The sequence below is a fragment of the Thunnus albacares genome, chromosome 21, assembly GCF_914725855.1.
Source record: "Thunnus albacares chromosome 21, fThuAlb1.1, whole genome shotgun sequence".
NCBI lineage: Eukaryota > Metazoa > Chordata > Actinopteri > Scombriformes > Scombridae > Thunnus > Thunnus albacares.
The window spans coordinates 2,868,395-2,885,724 of NC_058126.1; the positions used below are offsets into that span (position 1 = coordinate 2,868,395).

At 37.0% G+C, this 17,330-nt stretch overlaps 1 protein-coding gene across 1 annotated transcript; it reads left to right on the forward strand.

Annotated features, from left to right (window-relative positions):
• Positions 1-888: 888 nt before the first annotated feature.
• rmc1 (regulator of MON1-CCZ1) lies at positions 889-17,179 on the forward strand. Its single transcript, XM_044339211.1, has 21 exons — positions 889-1,098; positions 3,245-3,321; positions 3,484-3,568; positions 3,793-3,849; positions 4,038-4,124; positions 6,127-6,267; positions 6,905-7,008; positions 7,140-7,229; positions 8,041-8,146; positions 8,260-8,365; positions 8,462-8,506; positions 8,629-8,682; positions 8,981-9,109; positions 10,120-10,226; positions 10,399-10,518; positions 11,178-11,255; positions 11,517-11,621; positions 12,397-12,465; positions 12,549-12,636; positions 13,697-13,834; positions 15,213-17,179. Exons 1-21 carry the CDS (start codon positions 1,000-1,002, stop codon positions 15,290-15,292), a joined length of 1,965 nt encoding a protein of 654 aa, XP_044195146.1. The 5' UTR covers positions 889-999; the 3' UTR covers positions 15,293-17,179.
• The last annotated feature ends 151 nt before the right edge of the window (positions 17,180-17,330 follow it).

Consider the following 17,330-nt stretch of genomic DNA (forward strand, 5'->3'; position numbering starts at 1 on the left):
TATTGTGTTTTTATTTTAATGAATATAAAAATGAACATCAGGACCGAATGTGTCAGGTTCCTCTTAGTGTGGCTTCAGAGACTTATCATCATAAAAAAATGCATCATTGTGGTGACATTAAAGAGTGAAGATGAAAAACTTTCTGTTGTCTGTTTATTTACTAAAAATATAAATAACTCGGGTTTATCTCCACTTTAACACATGAATGTTTGTCTCGTGCAGCACAAGGTTATTAGAACTGTATCATCTCTTTTTCAGCCATACAGTCACATGATTGCAGGCTGTCACGTGACTTTCAGCAGCAACAACAAGGAGGGTTTCCGGCTCGCGTCTTTCAGAATAAAGGAGTCATCTAAATATAAGAGAAATGCATATGGAGCAAGAGTTTTTCCTACTTTCAAGTCTACTTCCAGTGATCAGCACCTCACTACAACCCTTGGTGTTTGTTACTTTTCCACTATAGATTGAATATTGAACCACAATTGGCTTCCAAACTAGTTGTGATGTCACAAATCGTGTGTAAGTTCACCCTTTAGAATCTGATTTTTATTGTGCCGAGAGAAACTTTCCACTTTCAGCAGATGAATATGAAAACAAATTCTACACATACATCACTCAGCACAGAGAAACTCAAACATCCAACTGAAGGAACAAGAAGAAAAACAATTTTGAGTGGAGTGGGACTTTAAAGTATATTTTGCTGAACTTTTACTAAGTATAATTATGAATGAAGAACATTTACTTGTAACTGAGTATTTTTATAGTATAGTATTGCCACGTTTACTTAAGTAAATGATCAGCTCTGTTGACTTTACAAGACTTTCTACATGTCAAGCTAAAAAAACAAAAGGAATATTCTCTGCTTTTATTCTGACGGTCTGAGCCGGAAGCCTGTTCATCACCAATTGACCTGTTCTCTTCCGGGTCTGCTGTTGTGACAGTTTCAGGACACTGAACTGAGGCTCGAACAGCGATAAACTGCCGGCTTTCAGTGTGAGGATGAGTGAGGAACATTATTTGGAGCTGTGTGAGAACCCGGTGCAGTTTGAACATGCCTCCAGCGTCAACAACGTCTTCTTCGACGAGGCTAACAAGCAGGTGAGCTAGCTGCTTAGCATTTATGTGGCTAACTAAGCTAAGTCAGCTGACTGACAGTTTGATAGTTAAAAGAACATTTAGAAACCAGCATGTCAACAACAATCTGCACTTTTAATTAAATTGGTTTGTTTACTGGCTGCTAGGACACTATTAATAATCGATAACCTTTAATATAAATTACATTATCTTTAACAAACATTATAAAATAACACTAGTGGAAGAAGTACTCAGATCCTTTACTGTAGTAAAAGTACCAGTACAGCAATGTAAAAATACTCCATTACATGTAAAAGTCCTGCATGAAAAATCCTACTACAGTAAAAGTACATAAGTATTATGAGCTTGATGTAGTTAAAGTATTGCAGTAAAAGTAGTGGTTTGGTCCCTCTGACTGATATATTATTATATATGACATCATTAGATTATTAATAGTGAAGCATCAGTGTTAGAGCAGCATGTTACTGTTGTAGCTGCTGGAGGTGGAGCTAGTTTACACTACTTTATATACAGTTAGCTAGTTTAGTCCAGTGGTTCCCAACCTAGGGGTCGGCCCCTCCAAAGAGTCAGCAGATAAATCTGAGGAGTCGTGAGATGATTAATGGGAGAGGAAAGAAGAAAAAACAAAGTTCTGATACACAAATCTGTTTTCAGTTTTTGGACTTTTTCTCTAATCTTTGATTTTTACTGAAATATTGGATCATTTGAACATTTATTGAAATGAAAGCATGTGAGAAGTTTAGAGGGAAAAATCACTATTTGGTGGAGCTGTTAACAACTCATAGACATGTGAAATGTGACCCCGACTACACACTGCTTTTTGTAAGACGTCAAAAGCCAAAAAGGTTGGAAACCACTGGTTTCATCTTTAACAATGTGTTGTATTTTAAAAGCTTGTTATATTATCCATTGTGTCAAATCTTCATCTGAAAAGTAACTAAAGCTGTCAAATAAATATAGTGGAGTAGAAAGTACAATATTTCCCTCTGAAATGTAGAAAGTAGCATCACATGGAAATACTCAAGTAAAGTACAAGTACCTCAAAATTGCACCTAAGTACAGTACTTGAGTAAATGTAAAACTGTAAAACAATGATAAAAAAATTAACAATATTTGATGAGATAATTTAGTGAACAAGACCGAGGACCTGCCTTTACAGTTACCAACTTTTTGTTACTTGCTTCATATTTTTAATGTTTTACAACATTTCAGTGTGTTGGTTTTTGATAGTAAAGTCGAGAGAAAAACAATGACAGCAGGATGTTAAATGGATTAAATGATAAGGTATTTAAGCTCAACTTGATGAGAGGAAATGGTCAATGTTTGCTTTTTTTGTTCTTCGAATGTTCCTTTTTTGATCAAGCATATAGCAACAAGAAACAAAAATATACAGGTGTGACTTTCTGTAGGAGTGTTCCAGTAGAAGTGGGACATCTTTAGAGCTAATAAATTAATTGATAAATCAATCAACAGAAAAATAATTGGAAACTATTTTGATAATCCAATAACTGTTTCATTTACTTTTCAAGCAAAATTAGTTATGAATGCTACACATTCTCAGGTTCCAGCTTCCCAAATGAGATGATATGCTGCTTAATTTTGTCATATATAATAATAAATTAACACCTTTTTGGGTTTTGGAAAAAAAAAAGACATTTGAAGACGTTACCTTGGGCTCTACGAAGATGTGATCGGCTTTTTTACACTTTTTCTTTGACATTTCATAGACCAAACCAATCGATTAATTGAAAAAATAATTGGGAGATTTATCAATAATGAAAATAATCAGTATAATAAGTAAGTTGCATCCCTAGAAATCTTATATTTCCATTTATTTAAGTACAAATTGCAATACAACAATGTTAATCTACTCTATTACATATAAAAGTAAAAATCTTTCATCAAGCTGCAGAAGTATCAAAAGTAAAGTGACATTAATGCAGAACGGCTCCTTTCAGAGTGTTATATTTTTATCTGTCATATTAATGGGATGTTATTATTGATGCATTTACCTTTGGCAACCAAACATACTTTTAGAGAGGCTTTTATTCAAAGTGCAAGTTGTGACAAAGCAGTTTTAAACATTGTTGCTGTGTAGATGCTACAGTTTGTTTTCTCACGCATGTTGCGTCCTGTTTCCTGGCTGCAGGTGTTTGCGGTGCGTTCAGGTGGAGCCACAGGTGTGGTGGTCAAAGGTCCAGATGATAAGAGCTCTGTTGCCTTCAGGTACATCAATTTGTTCAAGAATCTCTGATGGTACAATCACACTGACCGAAAAACTAAAACCTCAGAACTGATTTTTAAATCACTAAAATATTATATTAACGTTAACTTATTACTTACTTTATTTCTCTGCCTGATCGGTGAATGTCGGTGTCTTTTCCACAGGATGGACGACAAAGGAGAAGTGAAGTGCATCAAGTTCTCCATTGGAAACAAGATTTTGGCAGTACAGAGAACTTCCAAATCTGTGGTGAGCTCTGCTGCAGAGAACAAGAGAGTAACGCTGTCAGATTAGAGGTTTTACTAAAACTGTGCACAGTAATAACAGTAGTCAATTATTTTTAAAGACAAATCTTCAGCAGATGAAAATGTAGCATCAGGTGAATTTACTGTAAATAAAAAGAAACGTGAAGTGACTGGTTAATGTCTGAACACCAACAAGTTATTTAACAATTTCTTGTTTGGTGTTTACAGGATTTCATCAACTTTATACCCGACTATCCACATACAGAGTTCACACAGGAATGCAAGGTTTGTTTCATGATCTCTTTCTCCATATTTTAAAAATGATTTCCTCCTGTTTTTCCAATTGATTTTAAAGATTTAGATCAGGAGAACTTCATTTAGTAACAACTGATAAAGGATATGAATGAAAGTGAATACATAGCAGCTCTGTGAAAACTTTTGTCTGTGTTTGTGTTTATTGTCTTGTTCTGCAGATGAAGAACGCAAATGTTTTGGGTTTCTGTTGGACAAACTGGAACGAGATCGTCTTCATCACTGACCAGGGAATAGAATACTACCAGGTAAATGCGAATCACTATCATTTTGGTATTGCCCTGTGCTGGCTGCTTGGAAGAATATCCACCAGACTTTAGAGGATGTATTCAGAACCACTATCCCTTTTAGATTCAATGTTCTATACATATGCAGTATCCCTCAAGAGATCAACTCTGAAGATAGAACCCTTATGACAATTCTGCTGGCTGCATGTAAAAAAGCCATAACTCCTGAGTGGCTAATGCCCCAAGCTCCCTTGATTGATATATGGTAAAGGTGGATCAACTTTATCAGACCCAAGACAGTGTTCAATGTAACATTTTTTGCCACTGGTCCACTTGGCCAGTAGAGTTTTACTGGCCCTTTGTATATTTTCACTGGCCTGGCAGCCAAAAATGTTGTACTGTATGCATAATACGTACAACAGTTAAGTTCCCATTAGATTTGGTTGTTTTCCTTTAGTTTTGAATATGTAATGTTGATATATTACACAAATATGCAAAATATAAAATTAGGCACATATTGGATCAGTAAATGAATGGTGTACAAATATAAGTTTCTCCATATTTCGTGTAAAGCCAGAGAGTAAGGAATACATAGGGAGAAGAGAAGAGAATTCATTACAACATTTTAGTGAGTATGGATGACCTTGATAATAAACTCTTGTGTCAAGAACTGAGACAATGCTAGAGAGATCTGTAGATATCTACTCGTTTAAGATAGAACAGTGAGAGAAAGAAACATAACGGCGTTTGTTTGTGTGCGTGTGTTCACTCCGTCATCAACCTGTCCATTACAGATATGGAGCTGAACTGTAATGGATGAATGAAAAGGAGAGCGTCTGTTTCCACAGAAAATCAACTGTTGAGTGTTTGATGGTTATTTATTTGTACTTTAGAACTCAACCGCTCAAAAAATAACGTTTTATTTCTCTCATTCACTGCTTTATTGTCTCTACTGCCGCTCCTTCTCCTTGCTTGACCACCGCTGCTCTCTCTCGCTCTCTCTTTTTCTCTCATCTTTTTTAAAATCAGTTTGGAGGCCACAACAAAGCCTCACTTTATTTTTAATGTTATCAAACGAAGAGAAATGTTCTCCCCTCGTCCTAAATTGTATACCCATGACTCTGATTGGCAGTCACTGGTTAAAAATCTGGCTCTATCTAGGGTTAAAACATATGCTGCAGCCATTTTGTCCTGTCATGAAGGCTATGGAGAGAGATCGCACATCCGCTGGTTAAGTGTTATCTAACAGGAATCAGAAGACAGCAGCCTGTCATGTGCTCCTTGGCACCGCAGTGGGATTTACCCCTGGTGTTATGCGCTCTGGATGGACCCCCTTTCACGCCACTAACGCCAATCTCTCTCAAGTTACTCTCTTTAAAAACAGCACTTCTCTTAGCCTTGACTTCAGCAAAAAGAGTAAGTGGTTTATGTGCGCTCTCAGTCTCCCTGTCTTTTCTCATCATTAGAGAAGACAGAAGCGCAGCCACTCTGCAGCCGAATCCCACATTCTTGCCCTAAAATCACAACCAGATCTTTTAGATCAGGATTCTCTGGAAGGTTTTTTCCCTCCTCCTCACAGGAATGAGGGAGAGGAGATATCACACTGCCTCTGTCCAGTGCAAATGTTGTCACATTATGTGGCATGCACGGCAGGCCTCAGATAGACACAGCAGCTATTTGTGTATTACAGGGAGGATTCTCAGGGGAAGTCCCTGACGAAACAGCGCTCGGCCCACTGGCTGTGTGAAGCTATCACACAGCCTGAAGCTGCAGTGGGGGTGGACCCAAAAGTGTCTTTTCTTGAACCAGTATTCAAACATGCTTTAAAACAACCCTGCATCAGGTCTTATTTAGCATCAGTTTATACAAATCAGATGAACTGCAGCTGTTTAATGTCTGAAGTCTTATTGAATTCAAAAACTAAACTGAATTTGCAGTGACACCCCTGATGGTAATTTGCGCCAGGCGACTGTAAATATCCCTGTTACTCTTGTGTTGTGTGTGTGTGTATGTATGTGGTTAGGTGTTTCCTGACAAGCGTAGTCTGAAGCTGTTGAAGAGTCAGAGCATTAATGTGAACTGGTACCAGTACTGTCCAGAGACCGCCGTCATCCTGCTGTCCACCACCGTGCAGGGAAACATTCTGCAGCCCTTCGCCTTCAGGGTGAGAAGACACACAATGTAATATTTTGATTTTTCTATGTTTAAGTGTATGGATGCTTCATGGTTTGATATCGCAAAGCACAGAAAAAAAGGGTTTGCATACCCAACTCAGATATTGTTCCTGTTATTTGGTTTATTATTTTGTTTTCTCTGTGTGCCTTTTTCCCCTCCGTTGCTTAAGTTTGATGAAGACAACTAGATAAAAGATCTGATTTGGGTCTGTAAATCCTTTTTTGTGCTTTGAACTTTGACTTTGGTTACTCACACCTCAGTCCCTGCTCTTTGTTTTTGGTTGAGCACAATGTTTTTTTTATTTCTATTCTAGTTTGGTATTGGACACAAACACACCTAAGATTAGGTTTGTATGTTATAATCTGCAAAGTCAGATAGACAACACCTGGTTTTTATCCAACCAAAACAAAAAATCTGACTTTCAAATTTGACTTTAAACATCAGCAATTGATATTTGAAGTAGAACTAAACACAGATCTATCCACAAGCTGCAGTTAGAATCACGTGTTTCCCCTTTGATCCTGTTTTTTTTTAAATAAAAAATATATTTTTTTAATTTATAATTTTAATATTTATAGTTTAATTTTGCTGCATATTTATCATTTCATTTTTATTTGTTGTTTCAGAACGGGAGCATGTCCAAGATGTCTAAGTTTGAGATCGAGTTGCCAGTCGTCCCTAAACCTGCCAAACTCAGCCTGTCGGAGAGAGACATCGCTATGGCAACCATGTAAGTTGGTTTCTGTGGCAGTTATTGTTTCGTGGCACAAACTAAATGTAATTTGTCTTTGCTCTGATAGCCTGAATGTTGATTGAATATCACTAAATGGTCTAAATGTCTCTCTCTCTGTGTGTTTGTAGTTACGGTCAGCTGTATGTGATGTATCTGAAGCATCACTCGAGAACAGCCAACAGTCCCAGTGCAGAGGTGGTGCTGTACCACTTACCAAGGTACACACACACACACACACACACACGTTTGTATAGCTACAGTATCTTAGTGAGAACATTCATCAATGTAATGCATTCTAGGCCCTCACCCTAACCATAACCATCACGACTAAATGCCTAACCCTAAAGCTTGATTTATGGTCACTCAAAACCAGTTCTTACCAGTTAATGAACCCTCAAACTGACCTTTTTTAAGGTGCATCAGAAACTAAGGCTCGAAAACGTCCTCCCTCCCCAGGTCTAAAACTCAGAAAATCTTATTGTGATAGCCACAAAACACACGCTCAAGTGTCTATATTGTGGCTTTATTTTATAGAACTTTAGCTTAATTAAACACTTTGATATTTGGCAAAATTTCAAATGTTGCTATGATAAAGTCAAAATAATTTCTCTCAGAAATATAAAATTATTCTGTATGCTGGTCGTGTTTAACTGTTTAATTTCACAGTAAACTCCAGGACAAGTTGTGGTATTAAACTTCACTGTGACGCGTCTCTTTCCAAGAACAAAACCAGAACCTCAGCCCCTCAGTCTCAAACCAAGACATCACTTTTAAACCTTAATTTGTTTATTATTCACAGCTCTTGACATGGGTTACATAAGAGGGCACTAAAGGAAATTTGAGCTCTGAGTTAAGACTTTGGAACAGCTCAGTTAAAAAAGAGAAAATGAAACAGCACAATAGTCCAGAAGAAATTTTCAAATTAAACAGCATCTCAGCATGTTTTATTTTATTTTTTTGAAATGGAAGAACTCTCCAACACTGCCGTTAATTTGGTATTTTTTCCTTTTGTGTGTGTTGTGTGTTCAGGGAGGGTGCGTGTAAGAAGAGTCATGTGTTGAAGCTGAACACCACGGGGAAGTTTGCTCTCAACATTGTGGACAACCTGGTGGTGGTTCATCACCAGAGCTCCCAGGTTTGTGTGTGTGTGTGTTGAAGGTGATCTGTATTTAATTAATGTAGGTAAACACTGTGTCTGTGTGAGGATGTTATTTATACTGTGTGTGTGTGTGTGTGTGTGTGTGTCAGACGTCTCTGATCTTCGACATCAAGCTGAAGGAGCCAGACTGTGCCGTCACACACCAGCCTGTCTTACCTGCCCGCTCCATACACCCCTACAGGATACCACTGTCAGGTACACACACATACATCGTCATAGCTTCCAGTGTCTGCAGCTTTTCACATCTCTCTCCTGAGTGTTAGCGTGAATTTTTTTGTTTCCTCTCTTCAGGTCCAGCAGTCGTTCCCTCTCAGCCTCCAGTGCCGTGTCAGCTCTGTATCCTTTACGTCTAAAAAGAAGTGTTTTGTGACATTTACTGTGTCAAGTTAATTGTTAATTAAAATCATTCATGATGCAGTTTTTTAATTTTCTCACGCTGACCTTGACCATCACTCCAGACTCTTCCTCTTGGAGCGTCTTCCAGCCTGACATCATCATCAGCGCCAGTGAAGGTATGAAAACACAAAAAGGGCTGCAACTAACAATTTTTTTCATTATTATTATTAATCTGCTAATTATTTTCTCAATTATTCAGTTAATTACTTTCTCTATAAAATATGAAACATGCTCATAATTTCCCATCACTTGTTTTTTCGGACTAATAGTCTAAATAAAATCTAAAGGTAATTGTTGTAGAGGAGTGTGTGAAGGAAGTGAAACTGCCTGGCTGGTGTCCAAAAAGTAAAAACTAAAGCAGTATGAATAAAGGTATATTGATTATCAGTCCATCTGTCTGTCGGTCTGTCTCAGGTTACCTGTGGTACCTGCAGGTGAAGTTGCCTCCAGCCGTCAACCTGCTGCAGGACAAAGGCAAACTGATGGACTTCCTGTTAAGGCGAAGAGACTGCAAGATGGTCATCCTGTCTGTCTGCTCACAGAGTACGTATGTCTGCCTGTCTGTGTGTGTTAGGCCCCTCAGATTAGTCATATTTTTTATTTGAAAAATAAATAAATAATATAAATTAGAAAAATAAATATTAGGAACACCATTCAATATAATGCACCCCAGTACACCACCATCCCCCACTACGACCTCAATAATAAACATAAAGTAGAATTATCACCTTTCTGACAATGTCAAGGAAAACTGAAAATGTATAAGCTTTGTAAATGTAGAATTGATATATAAACCAGCTTGAGAATAACACAGCTGCAGCAGTGGCAGGGTGCCAAAAAATCTTTTATGTCATTCAAAATGTATTGTGCATTTTCAATATCATTTCACCTAATTAAATTGTGGTAATATTTACATTTTTTTTGTTTTATATTACATTTTCAAATATGCAGAACAAAATATGCAAGAAATATTAAAATCACCATATTAAAAATGTTTAGTATGCAGTTTAAGGCCTTGTCACAGTAATGCAACATGCTTTGTGGCTTGTAAGTTTTTAAGGCGCTCTGCAATCAGAAGGGGTTTCATGACAAAAATATCTTATAAAGTTTTTTACACCACTGTGTACAAGTGCAAGACAAAAAATCAAAACCAATTTGTTAAAAAAACAACACTAAGACTCTACAGCCATGCTAGCAGTTCTATGAGGCTGTACCTGAGCTAAATGTTAACATCAGCATGCTAACATGTCGATAAACACAAAGTACCACTGAGGCTAATGGGAATGTCCTTCGTTTTGCAGGTATTCGGTCATAAACCACAGTATTGGATAAAATTACATTTTGACCATGACAATCATCAAATAGTTGGCGAGATATTTCAGTCTGGGCTAAAGTAGTGGACTGACAGACATTGCTATGTCTAAAAATACAGTGATTGAGTGTTCCCAGAGGCATTTTCCACCAGTTAGAGAAACAAAACCAAATGTGGTACACCTACATTAAAATAACAAAGTGTTGCCATCAAGCTAAAGCTAAACTTGTGTTTCTGTCAGTTCTGGAGGGCGGAGAGAAGGGCAGTCTTCCAGTTGTGGCGACTGTCTTTGACAAACTCAACCAGGTGTATAAAGAATACCTGGAGGCGGAACAGACGTACACTGTGGTGAGTGATGTCATCTCTAACAGAGGAGCGGTTGGTTAATTAATAAACAAACAAAAACATTTTACTTGTTCTGTTAAATGCTTCTGAACAAGGCTCTGCACTTTCACTTCTCCTCACTTATATGTGTGTTTTGATGTATGTTCATTTCAGATGTTTGTGGTTATGTTTGTAGGCAATGGAGTCTGGTCCAGGTCGAGGCAGTGCAGCCCAGAAGCGTCCGGTCAGAACTCAGGCTGTCATCGACCAATCGGACATGTACACACACGTCCTGTCTTCTTTCACAGAGAAGAAGGTAAAAACAAACACATCCTGTTATCTGTTTTATTACTTTAAAGCCGTTTTCTTTATCTCCGGTTAACACTACGAAGAAGTTAAAGGTTGCTTGTTAAAAAGATTTGTGTTTAGTGTGTCTTAATTAAATCTGGAGGTGTATTTGAAAGTGCAGACTGACTGAAAAGTTGTCAGAGTGATATATGCATATATAGATATATGCATTCCTAGGAGCAATCTAAAGTTGTTAAATATTAAGTCACCTAGTATTTTGGGTTCATGATGGTGTTTGCAAGTTTACAGTATGGACTAATTTACTGCTGTCCTTCATTATATTGAAAACTTTAGATATATACTTGCTGGATGAAACAATCCAGTCAGGACTGAAAGACATCGCAGAGTTAACAATTCAGTACACACATGATATTTTTAACCAGGAAAGTTTCTGCATTTTTCTTGAAGGTGAAAAATGTATTAGTTTTTCCCCACAGGTTCAGGTTTTGACTCCTGTGTACATAGCGATGTCTCTTGGATGAAAAATAATCTTTTAAAAACAAAAAAAATCATCAAAATGTCCTGTTGTGACAGGAAACAATTACTTATTTATCAAATTCAACTTGAGATATGTAACAAATATTAAAAATGAAATGACTGCTCTGTTTGTGTGTTAATCTTCTGCAGGGTGTCTCCCATAAGTTCATCATTGCAGTGCTGATGGAGTACATCCGCTCTCTGAACCAGTTCCAGATCACTGTCCAGGTAAAACCAAGCAGAGTGATGCCTCACCTTCTATGTTTTAAAAATCTTTTCTGATTGCTCATCTCTAATGTAAACTGTAAAGCAAACTGTAGCTGAACTTAGCTGAACTGAACATATGAACTTCCTGATCACATTCCTGCTCCCTTTAGATCTTAATGACTCAAGGGTAACCCTCAGCATACACCTTAAACTTTTATCTGCTCCACATTTGACTCTGAGGGTGTTTTTTTAAATAATATTTCTACTGTTTGTGTCTCTCAGCATTACCTCTATGAGTTGGTGATAAAGACATTGGTGCAGCACAACCTGTTCTACATGCTGCATCAGTTCCTGCAGTACCACGTCCTCAGTGACTCCAAACCACTGGTGAGTTAAAACTACTCCTAAACTCATCTGAAACTAGTCCTAAACATGGCTCAACTCAGTTCTTAACTCAATGCTAAATTAGTACCAAGTAGGACTATAGGTAATGATAATTTTATCAGTTAGTCAATTAATTGTTTTGTCTCTAAAATGTCAGAAAATGGTGATAAATGACCATCACTATTTCTCAAAGTCCAAGCTGACACATTTGACTGCTTGTTTTGTCAGACCAACAGTCCAAAATCCAAAGATATTCAGTTAACTGTCATAGAAGAAAACCCGCAAATAGTTTTGGCATTTTATATTTTAAGTGAGAGTTGGACATTTTTGGATACACTTATTTGCCTTCTGCCGTAGAGTTAGACGAGAAGATTGATACCACCCATGTCTTAATATGATATAAATATGAAGCTACAGCAGCTGGTTAGCTTTGCTTAGCATAAAGACTGGAAACAGAGGGAAACAGCTAGCCTGGCTTTGTCCAGAGGTAACAAAAGTAACCAAGAAATAGTCTAGCACGTACAATTTAGTACCAAACTTGTCTACACTGGGCCTGAAACTAGTCAGTAATTCACCTACAATTAGACCAAAATTCCCATGTTTATCACTGATCATCATTTGCAGTCCAAATCTGTAAATTTAGTTTAGTTATTTTATCATTTTTCATTTAGTCTTCTTGTGATCGTTATCCCACAGGGGCAATTTGGTTTGTGTTTTCAGTTTTTCTTATTCCAGTTCATTCCATTTATAAAATAGTCTTTATTTTTCTTGTTTTCAGGCCTGTTTACTTCTGTCACTGGAGAGCACATACCCTCCTGCACACCAGCTGTCACTGGACATGTTGAAGGTATCACAAACACACGCTTAAACAGATTTCTTCACAGCAAGAAACATTTCTGTCATTTAAAAGTTTTTGTTTGTTTATTTCAGCGTCTTTCCACGGCCAATGACGAGATAGTTGAGGTGTTGTTGTCCAAGCAGCAGGTTCTGGGCGCGCTCAGATTCATCCGGAGTGTTGGTACGTTGATAGGATCTAATCTCAGGATAAAACATTTAAACATTTTTACTCCAATTAAAACTTATTATATATGATTATTTGTGATTTCTTTAATAGTATTTTATTTTTATTTATTTATAAAACAATATCACTGCATTGTTCATTTTCATTTTCCTGTTTTCTTCTCATGCATGTTGGCTTTAAAGTTCAGATTGAAAGGTCATCCTTGACTTTGGAACCAGCAGCTGAGAAAACAATTTTGTCATAAGGCCCATTTAGTAGCTCTTCTGGAGCATTCCACTGTATCACATAATCTTCCAAAGGAAATGTGTCTAGGGTCAAAAATTAACTTTTACTCTCAACTTTTGAGCCTACATTGATGAGAAGGCGGAATCTATTTTGTCTGCATGTCAGTATTACATTAAAGTCAGTGAACTGGAAGTTAGAGCGTCTTTAGCTTCTGTACTCTGATGTATTCCCCAGTGAAACAGAATATGTGAACGGTGTACAGTTACAAGAGGGATTTAAATTAAATCCATTGCATTTGATTGGACCACTAAAATGTGCACGTGGTGTTGAGAATTCAGAGCTGTAAAGGACTGTTGGTGTCCACACACACCTCCCTCACCTGTTGTTAGATCAGGAGGATGAAGGAGAGATGAATGAATTAGAGTTTCTAAGTTTTTGCTTAATTATATATCCTACACTTCCTTTTATGATGCCGCTCTGTAGCAACTACAACCCACAAGTATTTTTATATGATGAGAGCGGTTAGCTAGTTGCCCAGAGTCACATTTCATTGGACATATTTTTGTTTACACCCCTCAGGTCAAGATGAGTCATCAAACATTTGAAACCAGGAAGAGAAAAGACAGGGATTTTGATGTAAAAACACATACTCACAACATACTGACATATATTTGGCATATAACAAGAGACAAATGAACAATTAACCCTGGGACACAGGATTAGAACTGGAAAAATGTATATTATATTTCACTGCGTCTTTAAGATAGACTTAGAAAAATCTGAGCTTATCCTTTGAGGTGAAGTAACCCTGACATGGTTTCACTCGGGGCAGGTGGACATGACAATGTATCGGCCAGGAAGTTTCTGGACGCGGCACGGCAGACTGGAGACCAGATGTTATTCTATACGGTGTTCAGGTCCTTTCAGCAGAGGAACCAACGACTGAGAGGAAGTCCCGGCTTCAACCCCGGTGAGAACACACACACACACACACACACACAGTTAACAGTTATGTTAACCAAAGTGAAGTTGTCTTGTCTTGCTTCGCTGTTCCTTTTGGCAAGAAATGAAACCGGCAATGTAGGCTGTCTTCTCATATGTAAACAGATAACTTTAGCAATTAGGAAATAGGTCTTTTTTCATTGATTGGTATTAAAAATGTCTTAAATTAATAAAACTTGCAGGCACTCTGTTATCTGTTATCAATCTTATCATTTATCATCTTTTTATATAAATTATATGACAAAATAAAAAAGTTGAAATCACTGTATGAGACCCTTTTGGAGAAGGTGGTTTTTGTAAAACCTCAGTTCGCCCTAATTGCAAAAAAATATTTTATCAGTTATCCAGTGGTGGAGGCAGTGTTGAGATCTTTTACTTAAACAAAAGCAGCAATAGCACAGTATAAGAATACTCCATTATAACTCCTGCATTCAAATGTATGTGTAATTTAACGCAGGCAAGGTGGAGTTCATTTTAACAGCTTAATAAATTGTGGACTAGTTCAATCTATAACAATGCATCATATTTTTTTAGTTTTCATCTGAAAAGCTAAATCTAAAAAACTAAAGCTCCAAAATAAATATAGTACAAGAACCTCTAAGTTGTACTTAACTCAAAAAGTATTTGAGTAAATGTACTTAGTTACATTCCAGCACAGTTACTCTCTGTGGTATCCATTTCTGCCAGTTGGGAAAAGAAAACTCTGCAAGCCAAGTGGTTTTTTTTTTTAATTATTAATATATATAGTTTTTTTTAAATTCTGACTTACCTCATAATTACAAAAAGTTTCTCAAAATTGTGACTTTGCATCTTAAAATTCTGACTAAGTTTGTAAAAATGCAGACAGTTTAAAACTCTCAGGGTGCAGCTTCTTAAATGTGAATATTTTCTGGTTTCTTTAGTGTTCTATGATAATAAATTGAATATATTTATCATATAAAGATGAATATATTTGGGTTGCAGACTGCTGGTCAAGACAAAACAAGGCATTTAAGGATGTCATCTTGGGTTTTGGAAAACAGTGATCATCATTTTTCACATTTTAAAAACCCAACGACTAATCAATTAACTGAGAAAATAATTGACAGGATAGAATCAGGACATGTTTCTAGACAGAGATGTTGTTAATATTTTAAATTGTACTGGGACAGATGAAATAGAAACTATTTGAATGGATAGATATCAGTAGATATAAGTAGGAAAATGTGTTCAGGTCGACTGATCCTTTACATCTGGGATTTTTCCACACTTACACACACTAACTTTTGAACTCCTGATTGATTGTGACTAACTTTTAGTGTATTTGTTAACCAGAACTTTCCATGTTTCTGTGTGTGTGTCACCAGGAGAGCACTGTGAGGAGCATGTGGTTTACTTCAAGCAGCTGTTTGGGGAGCAGGCGCTAATGAAGCCTTCCACTGTGTGAACCACTGCGACCAAAAAACTCTGGAAACTATCCTGGATGCCAGCAGACGATGGACTGAGTCTCTCTCTCTCTGTCAGTTTGGACACACAGGAAGAACAGGAGACGACCTGACGGGGTCACAAACCAACATGACGGACAAATCATCATGGACTTGTGTATGTTCACATGCACACTAGTATCCTGGTTCCTGAAACATGAGTATGCCACATGGCAGAGGAACAGGACACAGCATGTAAACACCATTGCACATGAATTTCACATGATTCCTTGTATCCAGAAAGATTAAATCTAAAGTCTTCTATAAGTCTAAATAGTTGATTTTGAGCTCTCTCACTAAAGAAAGTCACTAAGTGAAACATCAGCACAACACAATCTGGTTAGTCCAGACAGACAGCGTTCAGACAAATTGTTTTTACCAGGCTAATATCAGAAATTCAATTGATAAAAATCATTATAGGTACATTAGAAATGTATAGACAGTAGGAGGTTTGGGTTATTTGACCAACTGCCTTTGGAATTTATACTTGACTAAGAAAAATAAACTGACTCAAAAGCATTAAAAAACATAGGGGGACCATGTCGTTTGGTTTTAAGTATTGAGGCCAAAGTTGAGAGATAAAATAAAGGACAAGGAAAATTATGTCACGATATTTTGAGAAAACAGTCATATTACAAGAAAATGTTGTACCATTTAGAGACTAAACTTATGTTAGTTATTCTAATTGTATGAAAAGAGAGCAGAAGCCTTGATGTCACTCCCTATCTACTCCTCTGTTCCACTTGCTTCTGTAACTTAATACAATCTTTTTTTCAGCATTTCTTACATCTGTCTTTCTGACATAAATGAAGCATGTTCCTGGAGTTTATTTTCCATATTCAAAGACAAATTGGCTTCACTACAGCACTTGAAATCAGAAGTTGAAACCATTCATTTTTAGCACACCGCTTCCAGAAAAAAAATTCACCAGTGCAGCAGCGTGGGTACTGACATCGTATCTTGGTTTTGTCCATATCCGTAAAATTCACAAATACACCTAAGTCAGTTTTCCCTAAAATCTTCTAAACTTTATCTCTATCCTGTCTGTTACAGACATGTCTGAACTAACCGTGGCCACTTGACTCGTCCGTGGTCTCGCCTCTTTTGTAGAGCTGTGACATTTGGCCTGAGAAGGTCCATGGACTTTGGTTCATTAAAAAGTCAGATAAAAACACAGTTATTGAATAAAGAACAATATTTCCATCCTTATCTAAACATAAGGAGCGAAGTGTGCAATCTCATAATTTTACAACTTAAATTATGAAATGCTAGGACTTTTTCCCCTGATTTTTCCTCATTCCCTAATGGTTCTAATACTCATACCTTCTCATACTTATTATCAGTCAGCCGCAGTTCAAAAGAAATGTGATCACTGACCTGCTGCATGTAAGCTCATTCTGGCTTCTTGTGTACATGTCGTCAGAGATGTACCTGCACAGGTGACCAGAAACATGGAAAATGTTAGAATCATACTGTATCAACATGGAGATCAAAGTTAGTCTTTATGAACATAATCAGAATGTGATTAAAACCAGGAGAAATGTACACGTCATCGCTGTGAGTGGCTTAGGTGACGTCTGGTTTTGCTTTCACTTGTTGTGGGCGGGGTCAGAGGCTGTGGCTGTAAGAAGTCTCAACAGTATGTCTGTATGAAGACTGTACATATGAAATGAGGTGGATAATAAATCTAATGTGTTTATTTTGTATGATAAAGAATGAATTATTGAATAACAGTTACCAATGTTAAATCTTTGTTTTGAAATCAAACAGCGCTGAACTGTAGGAAGTAATGATGGGAATATTTTAATGCTCTGTTAAAAGATGCTGAAAATAAAAATAAAGTGTCTATACGTGATGAATTTTCTCTTTCAATGACACTATACAGCTGAAGAAAGACTGAACTAAAAGTGTGTACAAGAGAGTCATTTCTGTGGTGCATTCACATGCTAGTGTGATAAAATCAAAAATAGGGCATTCAGGATTGCATCTTTTCAGAACAGT